The sequence below is a fragment of the Falco naumanni genome, chromosome 2 (assembly GCF_017639655.2).
Source record: "Falco naumanni isolate bFalNau1 chromosome 2, bFalNau1.pat, whole genome shotgun sequence".
Lineage (NCBI taxonomy): Eukaryota > Metazoa > Chordata > Aves > Falconiformes > Falconidae > Falco > Falco naumanni.
Genome location: NC_054055.1, coordinates 117,401,285 through 117,422,436, shown reverse-complemented (window position 1 = coordinate 117,422,436; position 21,152 = coordinate 117,401,285). Strand labels below are relative to the sequence as shown.

At 36.2% G+C, this 21,152-nt stretch overlaps 1 protein-coding gene across 5 annotated transcripts in view; it reads left to right on the top strand.

Annotated features, from left to right (window-relative positions):
* ARL13B (ADP ribosylation factor like GTPase 13B) overlaps window positions 1-17,522 on the top strand; it is a 45,437-nt gene extending 27,915 nt beyond the window's left edge. For 3 of the 5 annotated variants that reach the window (XM_040583028.1, XM_040583030.1, XM_040583032.1), the window contains 7 exons: window positions 2,120-2,225; window positions 5,499-5,701; window positions 8,060-8,156; window positions 9,276-9,507; window positions 9,975-10,091; window positions 10,580-10,648; window positions 15,441-17,522. In XM_040583028.1, coding sequence (XP_040438962.1) covers window positions 2,120-2,225; window positions 5,499-5,701; window positions 8,060-8,156; window positions 9,276-9,507; window positions 9,975-10,091; window positions 10,580-10,648; window positions 15,441-15,517 — 901 coding nt within the window. In that variant the 3' untranslated portion in view covers window positions 15,518-17,522. Of the gene's footprint in view, window positions 1-2,119; window positions 2,226-5,498; window positions 5,702-8,059; window positions 8,157-9,275; window positions 9,508-9,974; window positions 10,092-10,579; window positions 10,649-12,336; window positions 12,381-15,440 lie in introns of all 5 variants that reach the window. The other 2 variants (XM_040583029.1, XM_040583031.1) reach the window with 2 other exon arrangements.
* Window positions 17,523-21,152: the final 3,630 nt, after the last annotated feature.

The window sequence follows — 21,152 nt, the reverse complement described above, 5'->3', positions numbered from 1 at the left end:
CTGAGCTATGCAGCTTACCAACATTTCATTCTGCTTCAGCAGTGCTTTGTAGAATGTGCAGTCCAAATAGCCTAGTAAATAGTGCAGTTATTTAATCGACAGGTGAGAAAGGAGTAGGCTGTGGCAACAAACTCCGTGTTCAGAAATATTTTCTTCAGTTTCCCCCTGGTTTAGCTTTGGCTCTATTTCATAGCTAAATACTGTGAGGACATTACTTGTTCTAGCTGGTTGGTGAGAAGAAATAGTGCCAGAGTATCATAAGCATATTGAAAACGTCGTAGGTTCTGTACGTGCGTTGAACAGCAGTTAGGGAATCTCTGCAATAAATCATACCAAGTACTGTAGAAGTACTTTTTTTTTTTGTTGACAAGTAGGAGTGGATTATCAAAGGAGGGGTGAGGAGGAAGGCCTCATGCTTTTTCTAGCTCTGTAGGCAGGTTGGCAAAGTTTTGGTTATCAGTAGGGTGTAGGGTTGATGGTAAATAAGTGAGCCTTTTTGGACCACAAGCAGTTAAGACCGATGAAGTTGGAGAGGGAATGGACTTTTGAGAAGCTGTCTTTCTACGGTCTCCTTCATAAACTCTTCTTGAAAAGATTAGATAATGAATCATAGTGCACGAGATTAATGGTGTCAAGGAATGTTTTTTTGAGCTATAGATGTAACACAGCTTTTTTTTTTCTTGGGTTTTTTTTTTTTTTTTTCTTCCTCTCAAGGAAATAAAATCATTAAGAATTGAGGCTGTCACACTGCGATTCTGGAAAGTTGGAGGGAATAAGGTCTTAGATCAAACTGAAGTGCTGACAAGTTCTGCTAACTGTGGAGTGGATTCTTACCAGCAAGGAGTATGATAAATCCAAAGTACAAGCTTTGGCCTAACATTCTCTAAAAGCCATTTGAGTTGATGATGACTTGAGATTTCAGAAGAAAGGCTATGGAATCTGCTTCCAGAACCATCTGACATTGCATTCATGGAAGCCAAATATTTGTGACTTTATCCAGAAAGTTGAATCAGAGTTCTCATGTAACAGAAGCATTGCTAAACTTCAGAATGTTATTTTAGTGGAATTCCTTTCTCGGAGAGCAGCAAGTGCAATTTTCAGATTCCTAATGTTATGCAATACTCCTCTTTGCAGCCTTTGCGCTTATCTTGGATTACTGTTGCAGAAAGTGCAAAGTAAGATTGCATTGTATGCTTATATTCCAAAATAGTCTGTCCTGGTTAAAAGTACATGGTACCAGTTTTCATGCTGAAAAATAGTAACTGTGGAACAGGAGTAGTCTATTGCTTGTTAAATATTATTTAATATCTTCACATAGTTCCTAGAGTTCTACCATACTACCTTGTTAATTAAAAGCAGGTGATGGGAGAGGAAAGACTATACGTCCTATTGTCATTGAGAGTTTTTATGGAAGATGGGAACAACTCTTTTTTGACTTGACCTTTTTTGTGAAGTTTTGTTTATTTCTTATGAAACTCTCAAACCCTCAAGAAACCAGAATTATTTCCTGTGTGGGTTTTTGTCATGTTTGCCTGTTTAAAGTACATATTTTGGACTTTAAATTTCTCCATTTGTTATTAATATTTGCTCATAAGCAAACTCAGAAAATCATTGACCAACATGACTGAAAGTTTACTTTTTGAAGTTTCTTCTTAGGGACTATATCTTCTTGGCTAACACATTCCTAAATACTTAAGGAAACTTACCACATTAATCCATCCTACCTTCTTGGATGCTGACCAATTTAAATACATTTTAATTAGGATATTGATGTCTCCGTAGACTCCAACAGCTTGTACTGTGTAGCTTTAGATGTAGAATGGTACAGTCTTTTACATCCATCTTCTTAGCTGTAAAATATAATTGCTTCATCTATTAATAATTATTAAATAATTACTAAGCACCTTAGTAATTAATGTTAGTATCTGTTGCAAATTGTGCATGGACTGACATGTTTATTAAGTAGAAAGACCAATTAAGAATTAAGGCTGAAACAAGGTGTTTTTGTCTTTACTTTCTCCTTCTTCCCCTTCTTCCTATTTTTATCAAAAACTTATCCTTTGGAGATCTGAGAATCTCATGTCGGGATGCTAAGTGTGTCTTTTAATTTTTTCTTTAGGCTGGCAAATAAGCAGGACAGAGAAGGAGCCCTGTCAGAAGCAGATGTAATAGAATCCTTATCTCTGGAAAAGCTTGTCAATGAACACAAGTGTCTATGTCAAATCGTAAGTATTTTTTTAAGATGCTTAACTTTCTAATATATGTAAAGCTTGCAGCGAGGTAGGAGGTTGTCCCGTATAGTGTAAAACTGAAACTCAGACCCTGCAATCCCAGCAAAGATACAGGACATGTATCTGTTCTGGAAGCAATTCTTCCTGTTCACCTTGACGTTCTGCTTCTGGATCTTTTGAAGAAATCTTTATAACAAGAATCCTGAAAGTGTACATGCTAGTCCATTCTGAAACCATCTAAGAATAATTTGTTACTGATATGGTTTAAAGCTTGTTTAATTGGACAGCAAGTTCAATATTCCACCTTTTTAAAAAGAAGCAGGAAATGGAATTTGCCTACGTTAGCATTCAGGAAGGATCACTGTTTGGATATGGTGTTTGTCTCATTTCTGTTCATAGCTAAAATCATCATTCAATCTGAGTCACCACCTGGCAAACTCTTACGAATTAATCTAATTTCCAGAACAGTAGTCACCAAATAACACTGTTGGAGCTAGTTGCTAGTTAAATTTTTGTCCTCAAATACCCGTGTTTCAGATGTAGTATTCACAGTCATGTTAAAAAAAAAAACAACAAACAACTAAGAAAAGGGTAGGGGAGAGGGAGCCAAAACCAGAAATCTGTATGAAAGCTACTTAATATTGGTCAATGTTTCCAATAATTTATCTAAATCAGTAGTTCCCAAAATTTTCTTTGAAGTATTTGTTTTAATTAACCAGTTTATTAGTTAACTATTTGTGGGCTTTACTTTTGTAAACTTTTCCTAATTTCAATAAGAAACATTTAAAAAGATAATGTAATGTTATTAGCCAAAATTAAAAGGCAATTTTGCAAAACCATTCCAGCTGGTATTTGGTTTTTAAAATTTCAAAAATACACTTAATTCCCTAGGGAGAGTTGTAAGGTAATACATAGTGCTGCTATTTTCTCTAGAAAGCTGAGTTATAGCAGGGCATAGCTCTGCTATAGTCATTATGTCATGACTCTTTGAATGCTTTTCTTCAGTCGGTGGACTTTGCACTACGCATATGTAGCTATCATAAAAATAACAATTGCGAGTTTGCCATTTTGTTTTACCAAGGGACTTCTGTGACATAAATATTTTCTTGAAAAGCAGCATCAATGTGAAAGACCTGTAAGATTCTAGTGTATTTCCCCAATACTTTAGAATTATTTAATTTGTGCCATTTTCCAGTAAAATGCTGTTCTAGTTGTCCATTTGTATCTTGGGTGTAATCAACAAAGAAACTAGATCACGTATTCTTAAGTCATTATAGCTGAAATCAGCTGAGAGTCTTACCTACTCAAATGGGCAGCTTCTTTACTGGGCTGATGAAAGGTAAACATGGTCCCAAGTTGTTTCAACATGATGACTCATGGGGTGAGTTTAAACAGGGGTCTTGTGAAACAAGATCTAAATAAAATTAGGCAAGGACCAAAAAACTGGTTTTTGTCTAATTAGTTTTTTTCTGGATCTTTGTTTCCCACAGATAGCTATTTGTCTCACTGTCACACGGTGTCAGTGAGAATTACTTTCCTCTTTCTTTTTTAATATCTCTGTATTTTCTGTATTTCTAAATTTCTGTATTTTACAACTGAACTACAGCAACAATAATCTTGGTGCAAACCAAGAAGAAAATTGCCCCAGTGCTGTCTATTGTTTTATCTTAGTTATCAGAGAGAAACAAGGTATTATTGCATATACATTTTCTCCTGATGAGGTTCTGCTAGAGTATTGTGGCATTCCATAGTGAACAACACTCATATTTAAACCTTAATTTAGACAAATTAGGAATGTATTAGAATGCAAACTATATATTTTTATAAAATAAAGGTATATTTAAGATATACATTAAATATAAATTATATGAAATATGTTTATATAAATATATATATTAATATATAAGATATGTTCATTATATATAGATAAAGCAGTTTAGCACTGGGGGGGACATAACAGGACAGAATTATTTTTTCCTGTTATAAATTGTACATACCATATCTGACTATGGTACCACTTAAATGCTTGTCAAATGAAGAGGTAAATGGGAATTTTATATGTGTTGACATTGGAGAGAGTCTTTGTAATTGTCCTTCACTCCTGAACACAATCAGGTGTGTAATACCATTTCTTCCTGGCAAACACATAGCTGGATCTGTTCAGTTGCTATTCTGTGTTCTAAGCTAAAATCAAGCCATGTTTCTTTTGTTCCATTAAAGCCCATTATACTTGTCCTCCTGACAATTAACATGAGGAACAAATTAATCTTTTCCTATTTGCAGTTGTGCCTTGTGTTTTTGAAGGCTATTATTGTATCTCCTTGAAGCTTTTTCATGTCAAGAGAACCACTCCTGTTCCTGCAATGTTTTCTTACCAGATACATTTTCATAACCAGTTTTGTTTGAATCAAAAGGAGCACAGTGAGAAAAATCATTCTAGTCAATCCACTTCCTTGAATTGTTGCATCAAGCTAGATAACATATTCTAAACTAATTTGACACTGGCTTTTCCACCCATCTTCCAACTGGTTTGCCTAGATCATGGTTCTCTCTCTTACTGATGAGAATATCATGATAAAAGTTTCAGTCCAATCAACATGTGTAATATTTTGCTTCACCCCTATCCACAATACCTCTTCTGATCTAAGAAACAGAATGGGTTTGACAGTTTTAATGACAAATTCACACTGGATTTTATTTATCCCCTTAGTGCTTATGAACAAGTTGAACATTTCTTTCATGAACTGGAGCTAAGCTGATTCTCTTGCATCTTGTTTTTTCCATTTTACTACATAAATATAACATGGACTATCTATAAACCAGCAGCAAAACAAAACATATGTATTTGGGGTTGATAAGTTATATTTCTATATAGACACATAGATATGGATGTGTATAGAAACAGGTTTGTAAATATACATATATACTCATAGCAGGTATATATGTTACAGCTGTGTGTATATGGAATGGGTGTATGTATATGTCTAGAGATAGACATGCAAACATGGTTTTCTGTGCAGTATTCGAGTATTTTTGAAATCACACTGGAAATAATGGAATTTGGTAGAACTAATGTGATTTGTATATTGGCAAAAAAAGCACCTAAATTTATAGAATACCTAAATGCAAATTTATTTCCCCTACTTCTCAAGAGTTTTGCAAGCTTCACAGTAAAAAGTAATTGTTTGGCTGAATTCTTGTTTTCAGTCAAGGAATGTGTTCTGAACTGCAAAAAAAAATTTCCGCTCTCTCTCCTTAAATTTGCAGGAACCTTGCTCAGCTATCATGGGCTGTGGGAAAAAAATTGATAAATCAATAAAAAAGGGTTTATATTGGCTACTACATATCATAGCAAAAGATTTTGATGCCTTAAATGAGCGCATCCAAAGAGACACTACAGAACAAAAAGCGTATGAAGAACAAAAGAAACTAGAACGAGCTGAGCGCGTGAGAAGGATACGAGAAGAAAGGTATTGTCTCTGTAATTTCTCCTGCTTCCCCTTCCTCCCTTCCTCTAAGATATTTGATTCATTCCTGTATAAAGAATTTAAAACTTCTGAGCCAAGAGCATCCATATTAGAAGTACAGACCTGAGTGCTAGATCCTTTCTTTAATTAAGACCTACAAGTTTTTGCCTGGTTCACCCCCTTTATTTTATTTGCTCTGTGCTGGAAATGTACCATGAATGAGAATTGCAAGGCGGTAGTTGAATAAATTTGCCCTTGCTAATAAGTGTACAAGAGGCTAACCAAAAAAATTAAGTCCTGGCATTTAATCTTAGGTCACCTTCAAGTATGTCTAAAATAAACTTATTAAGGTAGACTTTGTAAACCATATGTGAATATCAAAGACTAGATGTGAAACTTTATTCAACACTATGCTTAATGAACTTCAGGATATCCAGCAGGTAAGGCATGGAGAGACTTAAGACGATGCAGGGAGGAGAAGCAGGACAAGCAATATATTTCTTCCCTTCACAGCCCTTCTTGGTCATCAGCAGCCCACCATGGTTCCTATTATAGAGTGAAGTGAAACGTTTTAGCAAGGCATTCTTAAAAAATTTGCTGATCACTCCTGTCCCCCTGTGTGCCCTATATACGCAGAGATTTGCGAGTCTCAGTTACTGTGGGAAGTGACTGTGCAGCTGCTGTGAAGTGTCTTGGCTTGTATTCATGCCCGTTTGGTTTACTTCAGCAAGTACATTGCTTAAGCACATTTTAAACACCTGGAATTTGACACATTCTTCATACATATTTCACAAACTTATAAAAAAATTCATACGCTGTTAGTCTGCCAGATGTCTCTGCATCGACAAAACGCTCTGACCATGTTGGACTGTGTTGGGTTTACGCCATGTTGAGAGGCGTAGTGAGGAGCACTGGCTTTGAACAGTCTCTCAGAGGTTGTCTAGTGATGTGGGCATTTTCCATATATTCTGCTCCTGTTCCATGATCTTGATTGTATTTGTTCACTGGAAGAATGGATTGGGTCTGAATTAGATTAAAGGCTTCAAAGTTTTGCTAAACTTCTTGTGTCTTAGAGGAAAGCTAGCTTGTAGCTTCTGCTGGTTTTACCTGTAGCTGAGGGCATGTCTCACATAGAAAAGATGGCATTAAATTCTCATTTTGCTGTTTTGCATCGATTCCTCACTGTAAGAAACAGGTTAATCTGTATTCATTTGTAATTCTGTTTCATTCTGTGCTTTAATAATTCCCCAGGCTGCTTATTGTTCAGAGTTGCTTCCCTGAATGTTTTCTCAAAGTGCATTTCCTCCATAATACATTCATAGCAAACATCTTGTTCCAAATGGCAAACCAGAGAGGTAGTGCCAGTAAATTTTAACACAGCACTGGCTGTTCCTTCCAAGTAGAATGGTTTCCTGGGTACGTCTGTGACCTCCCTTTCATTCCCCTCCGTGCCTCTGAACAACAGAGTTATTTCCTCTCTCAATGCTTGCAGTTGTAAAGCAGGTGTAACAGTGATTCCTATGCACCAGTGCTATCAGAGCGATAGATGAAAAGTGTTTGATGAGCATATAATTTATTAATGGTATACTATTTAATACACAGGAGTTGAATATTTCTTGCATAAAGGTCTGGTACTTAAAAACCTACTAGTGCAACAGCAGTATACTGAGAATTGTGTGTCTTTCTGAACTTTTCTGAGCCTAATTGAAGCAAATATGAATTCTCTATCTGCTACCACATAAACTGAATGCTTTGGTAGCAGTTCTCCCTTATGTGTATTAAGAAAGATCTAGAATTATGAGAAATGGAGGTGTGTTAAAAATAGAAGAATAGGTTTTACATAGTCTGTTTTCCCACCACATAGTTGTGGGGTTTTTTTGTATTTTGTTTTGGTTTGTTTTTGTTAATGATTGACTACCTTGAAAAAATTGTTATAAAAGATTACCACTGTGAAAATTTCAGCATGACAATTTCAGCATGCTGTTAAACAATCATACCCTTCCAGTTACAGATCTATTCTGTCACGTATCCTGTCCTCCAAAACTGCTTCTACTTCCCAAGTGCTGATTGAATCTTCTGTCAAGTAGCAGCGGTTTCTACCTCTGCCATGACATATACTCATGCTTTATTGATGTTAGCTTGTCAGGGTGATTTCTGTAGAATGTTTTTTCAAAATACAGAAGCATATTGTAAAACTCAGTTGGCATAAACCAGAGGATGTTAGATGGCGTAATAAGTATTTCTCTAGCATGTAAAGTTTATGGCTTCGCTTCTTCATAATTCTTTGTTCATCTCCCTCCCCCCCCCCCCCCCCCCCCCAAACATTAAAACAACAACATAAACCCAACAACAATGACAAAGGGAAAGAGAAGAAGGAAGAAATGTACCTGATGAGGAAGATCCTGAGCCTGGGAACTCTGAAAACCCTTTCCAGCCTATAGCTGCTGTCATCTCTGAGGTATGGGAATATGTGGAAATCTGGATTGGTTTAGAGCTACCACTAACAGATTTCTGAGAGGTAATGAGAAAAGTGGTTCATTTAAGAGAATTATTCTAAGTCTGTATGCACTTTTGTCTTCTTCTTTTTTATCTTGTCAGTCTTGTTTGTTTGCATCCAGTCAATGCTTTCATGTTAAGAATGTTCCCTATTTTTGATTTGGGGACAAAAAGTTTCGTAGACATGGTCGAATAAAGGTATTGTGAACAGATGACTGAACACATTTCCTAATTAAACTATTGGATATTCAGGAGTGGAAAATATTCAAAGTATTAACTTCTTGTGAAGCGTTTTACTGAGGTAGTGAGCCATATAAAATCTTTCTGACTACTATGACTGGATTTCTGAGCATAACCTGTTTTCTGTTGAAAACCTGAGACAATTGAGAAGTTTTCTTAGTTTTGAAAGAAGAAAAGCATATTAGTATATAATATATAGTTTCCTTAACCTGTGTTTCTGAGTTCAGGTAGTTCTTATTTATTGTACTGTATTTTTTTTATTCGGTTGACTTGAGGTAACACAGTCTCAAGAAACACATAAACTCTCAGAGGCTTTTTCAGTAAGTAATTCAAACATATGCTTCTCTCCAGGACAAAAGTGCCCATATCCATACATCTTGTAAAGTCAGCTACATGCACAATAATACACTTTATAACAACGTACAGAGTAAGAAGAGAAGGGTGTAAGTATACGCATTGCAGAGACTGTGATTTAGTGATGTAGAACCTGTGAAGCAGCCTGTCATTGGGTCCATATGACTCAGTCGGTGTTTCTCCAAATCATGGTAGCACTTTCTGGCTATTTAAGTTCTGTGCATGTGTATTGTGTTTTAACTAAAATATTAAAAAAGAAAAAAAAAAAAGGAGGAAATTAGGAGTTTTCTAACCTTTTGCTCAGGACTTTCTTCCTCTGGACAGGATACTGGCAATTTGATTTCTTTACTTATTTGTAAATGTTTTCTATGCTAGATGTGGGACAGAAAAATATTTTAGGAACATTTTGATTTTTAAAACTACCTTCCTGTCTTATCAGTCATTTTACAGCATTAGAGGGTGTTAAAAAAAATATCTTTTTTCTTAGAATGAAAAACAAATTGAAAAAGAAAAGAAGCGGCAAAGGTTGGAGACTGAAAAGGCTACAAGTCTCTTGAAATCACAAACAGAGCAGGAACAAATGGATGCCCAGCACTTATCAAGTAGCAGCAGCCAAATCACAAATGATAGTAGACTAGAAACATGCAATTCTACAACTACACAACTTCTGCAGCATGAAGAAGAGAGTGAGCAGCAAGCCTCAGAATGCCTTGACTCAGGTAAAACTGCTTCCTTTGAATTCGTCATTTAATGTTACTTTTCACATAGTTCTTCCTTCTGTCTGTGTTATTTTCCATGATACTACATGTTAATTTAAACTGTTGAAAACATAAAAATACACCATTAGGGCACTGTATTGGAAGACCTGTTTAAAAAAGGCCATGCTTGTTGGTGGGACTGATACTGTAGCTGAAACTAGGTACATTTTTATTATAATCAAATATGCGGTCCACTTCCCATCAGTACCAAGCTAAGTTGAATTTCTTGATTAAAATGTAGAGTTTGCATATATTTTATTCTTACAGTTTATTTTCTATAGTAAAATGATGTGCAGATTTTACATTTCACATAATTTTGTATGTAAGTTTGAGCTGATTTATGTCACCCCAAAAATTCTATTAGAAGATGATGTAGGATATTCTCTGAATATAACTGATATGTAATGCTGTATTTCTGTTTGGTATAGATAACAGTAAGAAAAAAAGTAAAAAACCAAAATTAAAAAGGGGCCACAGAGTAGAACCTGTTAATACTGATGATACTGTTCCCAAAAATCCTACACCACTACCAGCTCTTCCACCAGGTAAGTCTACTAACAAATAATAATAGATGTCTCAATTTGTGGTTATTAATCCTTTAAAATAGTCATTTGTGAATGATGAAACTGGAATGGTCTTCATACAGAGATATGCTACTGAAACTTAATCTCTAGGAAATCTTTGATGCAGTTTCCCACTTCACAGTATGAACTTCCAGCAGTATTAATTTGATCTGTCCTTGTGGGGGAACATGTTACTGTTTTCACACAAAAAAAAAGAAGAAAAAAAAGAAAAGAAAAAGGCAGAAACTTGCCTACTGACTGGTGAAAAAGTGATTAAAATATCAATGTTTTTAAGGGTAATTCCATTTATTTTTGAAGTATTTAATAATTATTCACCATAGATACAATATATTACATACTTTTGGCATTTCTAAATGCTTTGATTTCTCCCAAAGAGAACTGGCTTTCATACATTTCATCAGAATCAAGTGCAGTCGTGGCGTGTTTTGACCGTCTTTGTTTTCCTTTAGTTGGCTGGGGAACTCCCAAACTTAATAGACTTCGAAAACTTGAGCCTCTTGGTGAAACTCATCATGCTGGTAATTTAAAATGTTTTGGATTTTTTACTTTTTTTATAGCATTCTCCATTGTTCATTCACTTCTACATTCATTTCATCCTTCATCCTTTTTTAAAATTTCTTAATGCCAGTTTTCATTGACCAAAAGCTAACACTTTTGCTTAGTAGAAAGCACCTTTTTGATTTTTCAAGTCTTACTCCTTTTTTTACCAAAAAGATTAAGTTCTGTCAGATTCCCTTATAAAGTTTGAAGTGGCACAGGATATCAGAAGCTATTAATGATCAGAAGTTATTTGCACAGCAGCATGCAACTAAATATTATAATGTGGCACATAACAAAGAGCAGCAGGATCAATTGCTTTTAAGAGTCCAAACACATTTTGCATTCAAAATGGAAGTTTCAAAGTGTATCTCCATTTTCCATATGTAGACAATTCATCATTATCTGATGCAGTGGGAAGAGGAGTGGGGTTAGCTGGATACTGGAAAAAGGCTGAGGTACTCAGCAGAGAGGATACCGCAGAAAGACCTAAGTAGGACTGCAGAGATCCAGCAGGGCTTATTAATTTGCCATCCATAGTGGCTTTTCCACATCCAGGCTGGTTCTGCACTGCCTGTTTGTTTCCACACTGATCTTACGATCTGATCTGGAAGCGCCAATCACATCACAATACTGAACCCAAATGAGCCCCGTGTATTTTTCTGTAGTTCTGTGAACCATGGCCTCCATCCAGGTGAATTCACTGTGTGTAGGCTGACTCCCTGTCTTGCCTCTTGAGATAGTCTAAAATTTCTTCTCCCCACTGGTACTGCCTCCGTATGGTTTTAAAAGCATAGTCTGTAAGTTTTTTGTCATTGATTTGGGGGTGTTTTCTTTTGGCAAGGAAAGCTACAGACATGTGGGCACTTCCAAATTAAGTGCATCATGTTAGTGATTTCAAATGAGGGACTGCGATCCCAGCTGTGATGAAAAGCCCAACATAAATTTGATTGCAGAAGTAGCGAGACTTCCAACTGAAACCCTAGGTTATTGGTCTGCAGGGAGAGTTGTCAATGATAAAGCTTGGGATCTGCTCCTTTACCTGAAAAGCCAGTGTCCCTGGAAGTTCACAAACTGATAGGAAAAGTAAGTTTAGTAACTGGAAATGTCAAGATGTAGCAGGCAGGTTCTTAATTTCTTTCTGCAGTAATGACTGTTTTCTATTTTTGGAAGACCATGGAAGATTGTTTTTCATATGCTCATATTGCATCTTTTTCTCAGTTTTAAATGATAATTTCTGCCTTTTTATTACATTTTTATTTTTCAAATCTTGACAAGCCAATTGAATGTGGAGACATCTGGACTTATACCGGAGAAAGATAACCAAACTAAAGCAATGGGAACACTCACACAAATTGAACAAAGAGAACGTTAATTGAGGAACTTAAAGAGAAAGGAGCTCAGTGTGGATGTCATGATCCTTGAGCTTAACCCTGACTTGAATTGATTGTGCTACTATCATGTAGTACAGCACCATATGTACATACCTGCTGAAGTTCTGAAGCAACAGAAAATGGAGTTTCTCTGCCGAAGAATCAAAAGATGCTTAAAGGGGAATTAAGATCTCCAAAACCTAAAAAACTTATTTTTCACAGGAACATCATTCATGTGCATAAAATGTAATTTATAGTCTTAATAATAAAACCATCTTGCTCTTTTTTATTTAAAGGCAAATAATGAGAAGGCGACAAGAAAGAAAAACCAGATGAAGAGGTAGGGAGGAGGGGAAGAAAGGGAAGAGATGGTACTCAATTTTTGCCTGTGCCTAAGGGAGGTGTTGCATTTTCTAGCAAGAACATGGGTGGGACAAAGAGGGGAAAAAAAATGCATAAGCTAGGTTGCCAACTCTCAGGTATGTAAGTTAGTAACCTGAGATCTGTGTTGATGTAGTCAATTTGTAAAATAAGGACAATAATTAAAGTGTTTTGGAATCTTAACAATGGAAAAGATGTTGGTAGGGAAATGATCTCTTGACCAGAGGTGTAACCATTGAGATCAGAGGAAACTTGGAGTGCTCAGAACTTTGCAGCTTGACTCAAGATATTGCCTGCTCTTTGCAGAGATTTGTTTTTTTTCAGGAATTTTGAGATGCAAGATTCACACAGATACAGAAAGCAAGAAAACATGTATTAGGCATCACTATTTATAAATGAAAAAAGTTCTTCAAATGCATGGTCCAGCATTGCCAAATCTTTAGTTAAGTCCTGATATCAAAGAACATCAATTACTTATTTCGTTTAAAGCACTTATTTTTTTTACTCAGACCATCTGAGAGCCATAGAATCATAGAAATGACCCGTAAGATCATTGAGTTCGACCCTTAACCACCAAGTCCATCTTGCACTGATTTTAGCTTGTCATCTGTCCTTGCCCGTTTTCTGTCACGCAACAGTGTTTTTCGATGAGTTTTTAACGTATTTTGTAGATGGAGAACCTGCTCCTGCTTAGAAACTCATTTGAGTTTCCTAAAACGAACGGAGAAATTTTAGAAGTTTTTTCAGCCATTCAACCTCTGTGAAATAAAAAAGCCTGGTTTCCTTATAGGTTTCATGATTAATTGATATAAATGATTTAAAGGTACAATTTGCAGTGAAAGCTTAAAGTTTGGCAGGAGGGTGTTTATTGGTTCCTATAGCTGGGGCTTTAGTAAGGCTTTCTTCTCTGTGGGTTTTTTGGATTCTCTGAAGTACATTGTTTTCTATAGCAATACAGCATCCTGTTGAACAACATGCCTTGACAAACCGTTACTGGCCAAGGAGCTGAAAAATCCTTGCGTGGGGGGCAAATGAGCATCTACCTTTCGTGTAGACCAGGCTGAAAAACCTCAGTTCCAGTAGAATGCTCAGGACTCCAAGTAAAATTGTTAGTGTCCGTCAGGGCAAGGAAAGAAAAAAAGTGTTTTAACAGTCTGCTTCTAAAAGTTTAAGGAGCTTTGGTTATGCATAGAGCTTATTTTCAGGAGCATTCTCCAACTCTTATGTCCAAGAGTGTGTCGATGAAACATTTGATAGCTCCTCAGTGTGAGCTAACCCCCTTTAAGCTTCAAAGCAGATACAACTTTTTGTAGTGTTGATTTCTACTAGTCCATGGAAAAACACAGGAACAGGTGTCTGTCAGTATTCCCACGCATTCTAGTACAGGTCTTTGTCAGTTAGTCTTAAAAATGATTTTTTTTGGAAGTGTCACAGATATGTGATATACCTTGCTGCTGAAACACATACAATTAGTGTAGTGTGAGGTTGGAATAACCTCCAAAGGTCTGTTTTTTAATGTGAGGTGTTCTCAGAGACATAAATCTGTCTTAATGATTTAATATGCAAACTGAAAAATTTAAGTGTTGGTGAGCAGGCTATTTGGTATATATATTGAGTCATTTTTGTGTCATTCTTAGCAGCGAACATTACGTCTGATACTTTGGCAGAGTCAACAGGCAGTAGAGGCAATTATATAAATCTTTAATTATATACTTATTTTCACTAAAGACTGCAATTTTTCCAGTCATGCTAATGATTCTAGCACAACACTAGGTAATGAGTGTCTATTTCTTGTCACTGGAGGATACATTTGCAAGGATGATAAACCTCTTTCATTATTGGACACACAGTCAAAATTGTCTGCCAGACCTCAAGGAACTGACTAATAAAAACATCCATTGTGCAGGTTTTCATTTACCCTAGAATCATTTGTTGCAGTTTTGTTGCTTTTCACATGCTGCTGCAATGCTGAATTAGCTCTATTAAAATCATAAGATCTACAACAATAATACAGAAGTGTTATTATTTTACTGATTAACTGTAAGGATAGCTAAAGCCTTGATCCTACAGACATATACACATATTCTTAGAGTCATGCAATCCAACTTACTTGCGTTTGTTAATTTTAGCTTAGGAATGCAATTTTAACAGAAGTTATTCCATATGTAGAACAAGTGGAATATATTTTTCTTGAAAAATTATGATTAGTTAAAGCTGAATTTTGTGTTGGCAGGCCATCAAGGCTTTGTTGGAGAAGAGGTTGTCAGTATAAACAAAATTGAGATTTGAATGCTTCAAAAAGCTGCTTCTATTTTTTCTTGATTTCTACCTCTTTCCTTTTTCCATCTTTCATTATATTATTTCGCTTGTGAAATGCTTTGCATGTAGCAGTCTGCATAGGTTTGTGGGTTTTGTATTTATTTATTTTTTTTATTCAATTGGGAATAGTTGTTACTCTTTTCTGGTGTACTTAATAACTTTGTCTTGAACAATTTTACTACTTTAAACTCCTTTATTGACAGAAGGAAATGTTGCACTTGAATCTAAAAATTCTTAATATAGTTTTTAAGAAACGTAGTGTGGTTTTCAAGATAGATGCCTTGCATAAGTGGTCCCAAAATTTTGGATGCTGCGTAGTGTTACTGTATTTAAACCTTTATTGTAATGCAGACTTGACTACAGTAACATTCAAATTCTGATACTTCTTTTTTTCAGTTGTTATTTGTACACTTTGGATGTCTCATTTCCTATTTTCAGGGATGTTTACAGATCACCTTTGGGCTTGATCTCGCAAATGCTGATGCATGTATAGTAAAATGTAATTAAGCCCTGTTTTGGCCAATACACCTCCAGACTAGCACGATGTCTGTAAGTTGCTTGTAGGAATTAGCTCAAAACGTGTAGACTACCTAGCTTTCATTAAGGAAGTGAGAATTTACCTTATTTCAACATTTGTTAGGCAAGGGAGATAGTAAATAACAGATTGATGTGTTTTTCTTCTCTTGCATTTTTTACACAGATTTCTATGGAAAGCCTCTGCCCCCGTTGCCTATACGCCAAAGACCCAACAGTGATACCCATGATGTCGTTGCTTAACTGGATCACAAATAGCATTTAAAAAACATGAACACATTATATCAGAAACGTTTTTTCCCTTGAAGGAAATTTTTTAAAATTATAACTTTATCGGCTTGTTGCAAAACAACTTGGTGACAATTAAACATGGAGTTCGTTCTGTCATGCTTGGTTGATCAGACTTTGTCATTTACTTTTCACAACACCAGCTCTTCTTCAGGATTCAGCGTGAGATCAAGTCCATGGATGCTCATATGAACATGGTATTGGATATTTGTTGGGTTTACTTGTGAAAATACATAGCTGTAAACCTGAAGAAAAATACCTTCAAGATCACAGAATACTGGGTTATACGTTCTCACCAAGGTCTTTCTCCAGGTGCCGCACAGTGGTTGGTATTTTTGCAGCTTATAAATGATTCTAAACCATTTTGTAAGATTCTATGATAGGATGAATATAGAAAGGTTATGCAACAAATATTGAGTATATTTTTCTAACTTTTTATAAAATTATTTGGAAGTTGAATGGATATGCATACCTACTACCAATAAAATGACATCTAGAAAGCATTAGAAAGCTGATAGTCAAATGCATACCCATAGAGTATGTCTGAGTCTTACATTTCTCTTACAGTAGCAATATCTCTTACGAGGGATTACACTACCAAATGCTTTTGTCCTATTTCTGGCAATCTGAAGGGAGGGGGAAGGTAGAAAGGAAAGTTGAAGATAAAAACATTTTATACAGAATTAATGCTGTTTGAACTGTCTGAAAGTTTTCTTATGTGTTGTTTTCTTTGTTTTGTTAACTGAGTTCGGCATAGGTAATAAATTCAGTTGCAAAACCAGAGCTGAATATTGTATTGTCTACTATGTCATATGAGAAAATTGCTCATAGTAAAAGTTTTGCACTAATTCGGTCATCAGTTTTCATGAAAAACTGAATCAACCTGTATGCAGCTAAGCTCCAGCATTTTTTAATCTTGATAATACTAAAATACCATCTTGAAAACTAAAGAAACCCCAGATTCTTAAGGTCTTATATAATACTTCCATGTAATGTGTTGATTTTACTTTAAAAAAATCACACGCAGGTGATACATAAACAGCAAGGGTTACAATTGATTATATTCCTATTTAAATGTTTTTTCCTCTTTCCTTGGAGACAACCGTTGGTATATTGTGTGAAGGCGTATCGTTGTGCCACTTGGTCGCAGCAAGGAGGAAACCCCCCTTCAAAAGTATTTTTTGAAGCAGTACTTGATGGTTTTCTGTCACTCACTCAGTCTTCCACAACATGGTGTTACCAAATGATTTTCATAGATGTTAATGCAATGTGTATGTTCAGCACTTTTGATGTTAGAAATATTTGACATATACCCCTTATGGCAATGAGTTGCACAAATAAACATCTGCCATATTAATGGAAATGAAATTATTAAGATTCTTTTTAAGAGTATGTTTGAGTGGAGGAAAAAAAAATCAGTCTTAAGAATATTAAGTTTGGATTGGGAGGAGAGGAATATTTGAAGTCTGCTAGTTTAGTGTAAGGATGAAACAATTTGTATGTGACTTACCGTGAGAGTATTTTTGTTGTATTCTAATAGGGTAACATGGTTCAGTTTCATTCTCAGGATTTAGTTGTTTTCACTTCAAACACACACGATATTAAGTGGAAGGTGTGGTTGCATAAAAGTTTATGTGTGCATTCTCTATCTTACTATCTTTAGCTATACCACTTAAATTTTTTGGCTTAAAAACTCTACTTTCACAGGCTTGTATTTTTACAGCTCCAGTTTCTAGAAATGTATTACCTTTTTAACACTTACCTAAAATAAATTAATGGAAGTCTTTATTAAAAATAAAACTAAATACTGCTGTGATAACAAAACTTGAGAAACTGAAATGTAAGATGTCAATACCTTATGTGAAACGTGTGTTATGCGTGTTGTGTGTGTGGACACATATCAGTTCTGTTTCTGCTTTTAAAATAAATTTTGACAGTATGTGACCAATGTACTCAAAAATGTTTCATACAGTTTGTTTATTAATATGCTCTGTAATTATTTACTACAGGTTTTTTCAGTAATTTATACTACCTTGACTTTTTATTTGCACAATATGACATTTATGTGTAGAATAAAACTAATGCACAGCATCAGTGTGTTTGCCATATTATCATAAATTTCCAATGTTTTGGAAACAATTATGGTCATAAGTGTTTGGTGGATGCAAGTCTCATTTACGTTGTTAAAATGTACAAAACAGAGATCTTAGATGGAATCCTCATGTATTTTTACAACTGCATTGTGGTCAAATTTAGAATTTATTGATAGATTGGCACTAAGTTGTGTATACATATTAAGTGCTTTGATAGTGCACTTAATATTTGATAGGTAATAAGTTGCACAGTTGTAAGCTGAGAAGGAATTGCACAAATCAGGAGATTTCTTTAGGTTCTGATACTTTCTCATTTTCAATAAGATCGCTTTCAAAATGTATCAGTAGATTCAGCTAAGTATTTGTACTTAAATACATGAGCGGTAAGAACAGGAATATTCTACATAAGCAGAAAATTTCATCTTATCGATGTGCAAAATTTAAAATACATTTTGGATAAAATATTTTAAAGGTCAGTTAAATGTGTCTTCTAAAGAATAGTAATTTTCATGAGCTGAATTAATGTAGAAGGTAATTGGTGCTTCAAAATAAGTTACTGTCTTTTTAGCCAAAACCTAGACTGCACAGAAGGACCTTAGAGATTTCAAGGTTTCAAATAGAAAATAATAACTATCATTGTATTATAAAAAGTAGGTGTATTTGATATCCGTTATGTTCAGTTTCACGTCTGTGACGTGGTCTCTGTGTAAATGATGCACGGTGAGGGGCACTCCCATGGAGGTGAGCCAGAAGCACCGTGACTGAGGAAGCTCTCCGATAACAGTGTGAGATCTCAATTTCAATTTCGCAGTCCTCATGGAGAACTAGAAAGCTTTCGAAGAAGTGCCTGCCACAGGCAGCTGATGGCAGCTTTCTGATTGCCCTCTTGTGAGCCCTGGTGACGAGCATGGAGGTGGAAGCAGCACAGCACCCGCGGAGAGCCCCGCGAGGCACGTGTAACCGCAGCGCTCTGGCACATCCATCACCCCGCCAGGTATCTGTGAGGCTGTGGAAGCCCCCGCGCAACAAACAGGCTCTGAGCCTGTGTCATCTCTCACTTCCCAGGCTGTGATAAAGGCTGTGGTGATTATCCTTTCCTTGAAACTCATAGAACCATCATTCTATCCTCTGGAGGCCTGTCTGTCATTTAAAAATGGATTTCTCAGTTTGGCTGCTTTAGATGACGTTTAAAATAAGGTTGCCAGGAGTGGTCTCGTGACAATTTTGTTCTCCAGTAGAAACCAGTGTATTTCCTTAGAACAGTTATGTTTGGATATAATGATGTCACATTCAAAAAGATTGATGGGCAGCAACAAAGCAAGCAGCATAGGCTTTTTTTTTTTTTTTTCCCCTTTAAATAACATTTGAAAGGTACTTTTTCCACTAAGACAGTGTTTTAGTTGAAAGCTTAGTACTGTAACTTCAGGGTGCCACCCACTAACTTTGCCATACTGCCTGTTAGCTTCCTAGCTTCTGGAATTCATTGAACTTCAAGTACTATAGTATTTTGAACAGAACATACCCCACATTATTTCAGTAGATGCATCTGTAAATGGACCAAGGAACCATATTTTAATAGTAGGTGTAATTTGAGATAAGTTTGTCTTAGGACAGAAGAATCTTTTCCTTGTTTGGTGGTTTTGTGAAGGTTTTTGTGGGTGGGTTTGGTGGTGGCGTTTGGGTTTTTTTTTCCCTATTTCTTCCCTTACTGTTCACATAAGCTGTATTTTCTTAGGATTGCTTTGCCAATTGCTCTATGATAACAAAATCTGTGCTTTCCAGAACATTTTAAAAAAGCAGACCATGGAACGATTAGCAATCTATGTGTATTCCCCGGTGAATATGAATTTCAGATCACTTCAGAATCTCTTAATGCTGGGATGGTGGAAAGGCTGAGAAAGGAAAAAGTTTGGAGAGGACGAGTAACAAGAAATCAAATCCTCACTTCAAGCAAATTATGTGGGTTAGACTTGTGAAGACCAGCAAAGCCAGGTGAGTCTGGATAAGGTAGCCATGCTACTGAAATCGTGATCCACTGATAAGCACCTAGGTAATAGGCTGAGGGACTGAAGAGAAGGAGACTCAGGATTTTGAAATGTATACATACACATAAAACTTTTCATCAGAAGGTAATAGGTTTTGCAGACCTCAAACTGATGCTTGGTCAGTCTTCCCACTGTGTTTGCATTTGCTACTGCAAAAAGCAATGTCCTCAAATTTACCATACAGAAAATTAGTCTTTAAAAAGTTTCACGAAGAGTACTACATCCCAATAGCATTAATTTACGTGATCTTTTTAATCTACTACTTTTTTATCCTAAAAGTCACGCCGTCCATGACTTTCATCTCCGTAACACCTGGCAAGATTTTGTTGTCTGTCTTGACATAACAAACAAACAGAATATTGTTTGCTTGTGTATTTCTAAATTACTGTATAATAATAGTGAAGGCTCAATATGTGCTTGCTCCAGGAAACTGTAGACACCTGAAACCGAATAGTGGAAGTCACATGAGTGGTCCATCTTTTCTGTTCTCTAGGCCTGGAGGATGTTGATGTGCTGCTGGTGGTATTTCTGATTACTGACTTGCTAATTTTAAGACATTTTAGTCATCCTCCCTCTCTGCAAGTATCACGGTGCCATAAAGCATACACTGTGTCCTCTTCCTCTGCTTCCCTGAATGCAAGGACATGCTTAGAAAACACAAGTTTGAAATAAGGAAACGTGGGTTTCAAGGAAATCTGTTAGCTTCAGAGAATTGTGGACTGAGGTTACAGTGGGGATAGCAATGGATTCTGCAGAAATGAGCTACAGCTTGTGGTGTAACAGGGCATCTGGGTGTGCGCATGGTCACTTAACCATGGCAAGCGTAGTTGCTTTGGTGACAGAAATCACATAATTTTGGATAACTGTTAAGAGAAACGGCAGCCTGCCTTTCAACACGTACTGATGTTATTTCCCCCCCCCGAGTCAATCCGTCCCTCCAGTAGCCCATGGGAGAGGTACAGGCTGCAGTGGCGTTTGTACTGGTTTGTTACAGCCTGCCTGTCTGTGGTGGTGGTGTTGCTAGTGAACAAACCTTACTGAAGTCCGTTCTTTGCTTCTGCTGCGTTGCAAATCTCGCTGGTTTCGGACACATTAAGCAACGCTGGCAGCACCATCTACAAGGGGAATATAGCCTGGATCTTTAGTGTACTGTAGTGGTACCACTTTTTAGTGGAACAGTGAAATTCAATTATTATCTGTATTTTCCTGTATGTTACTGGTCTTGGCAGAATTACAGCTGCAGGGAATTGTACTTTTTATATCAGTTTTGTTCTGTATCTGTTGGTACAACTCATTTATCAAAAAGCTGTTTCTGGTTTCCTTCCGTTTTGCCTGCTGGCTCTTTGTCAGGATCCCGATTGAAACTTTTCAAACAAGCTTTCAAGTTCAATGGTAATCTGCATGGGGTTTGCATAAATGTTCTCGGGCTTCATTATTCAGTGCCTGAAACTC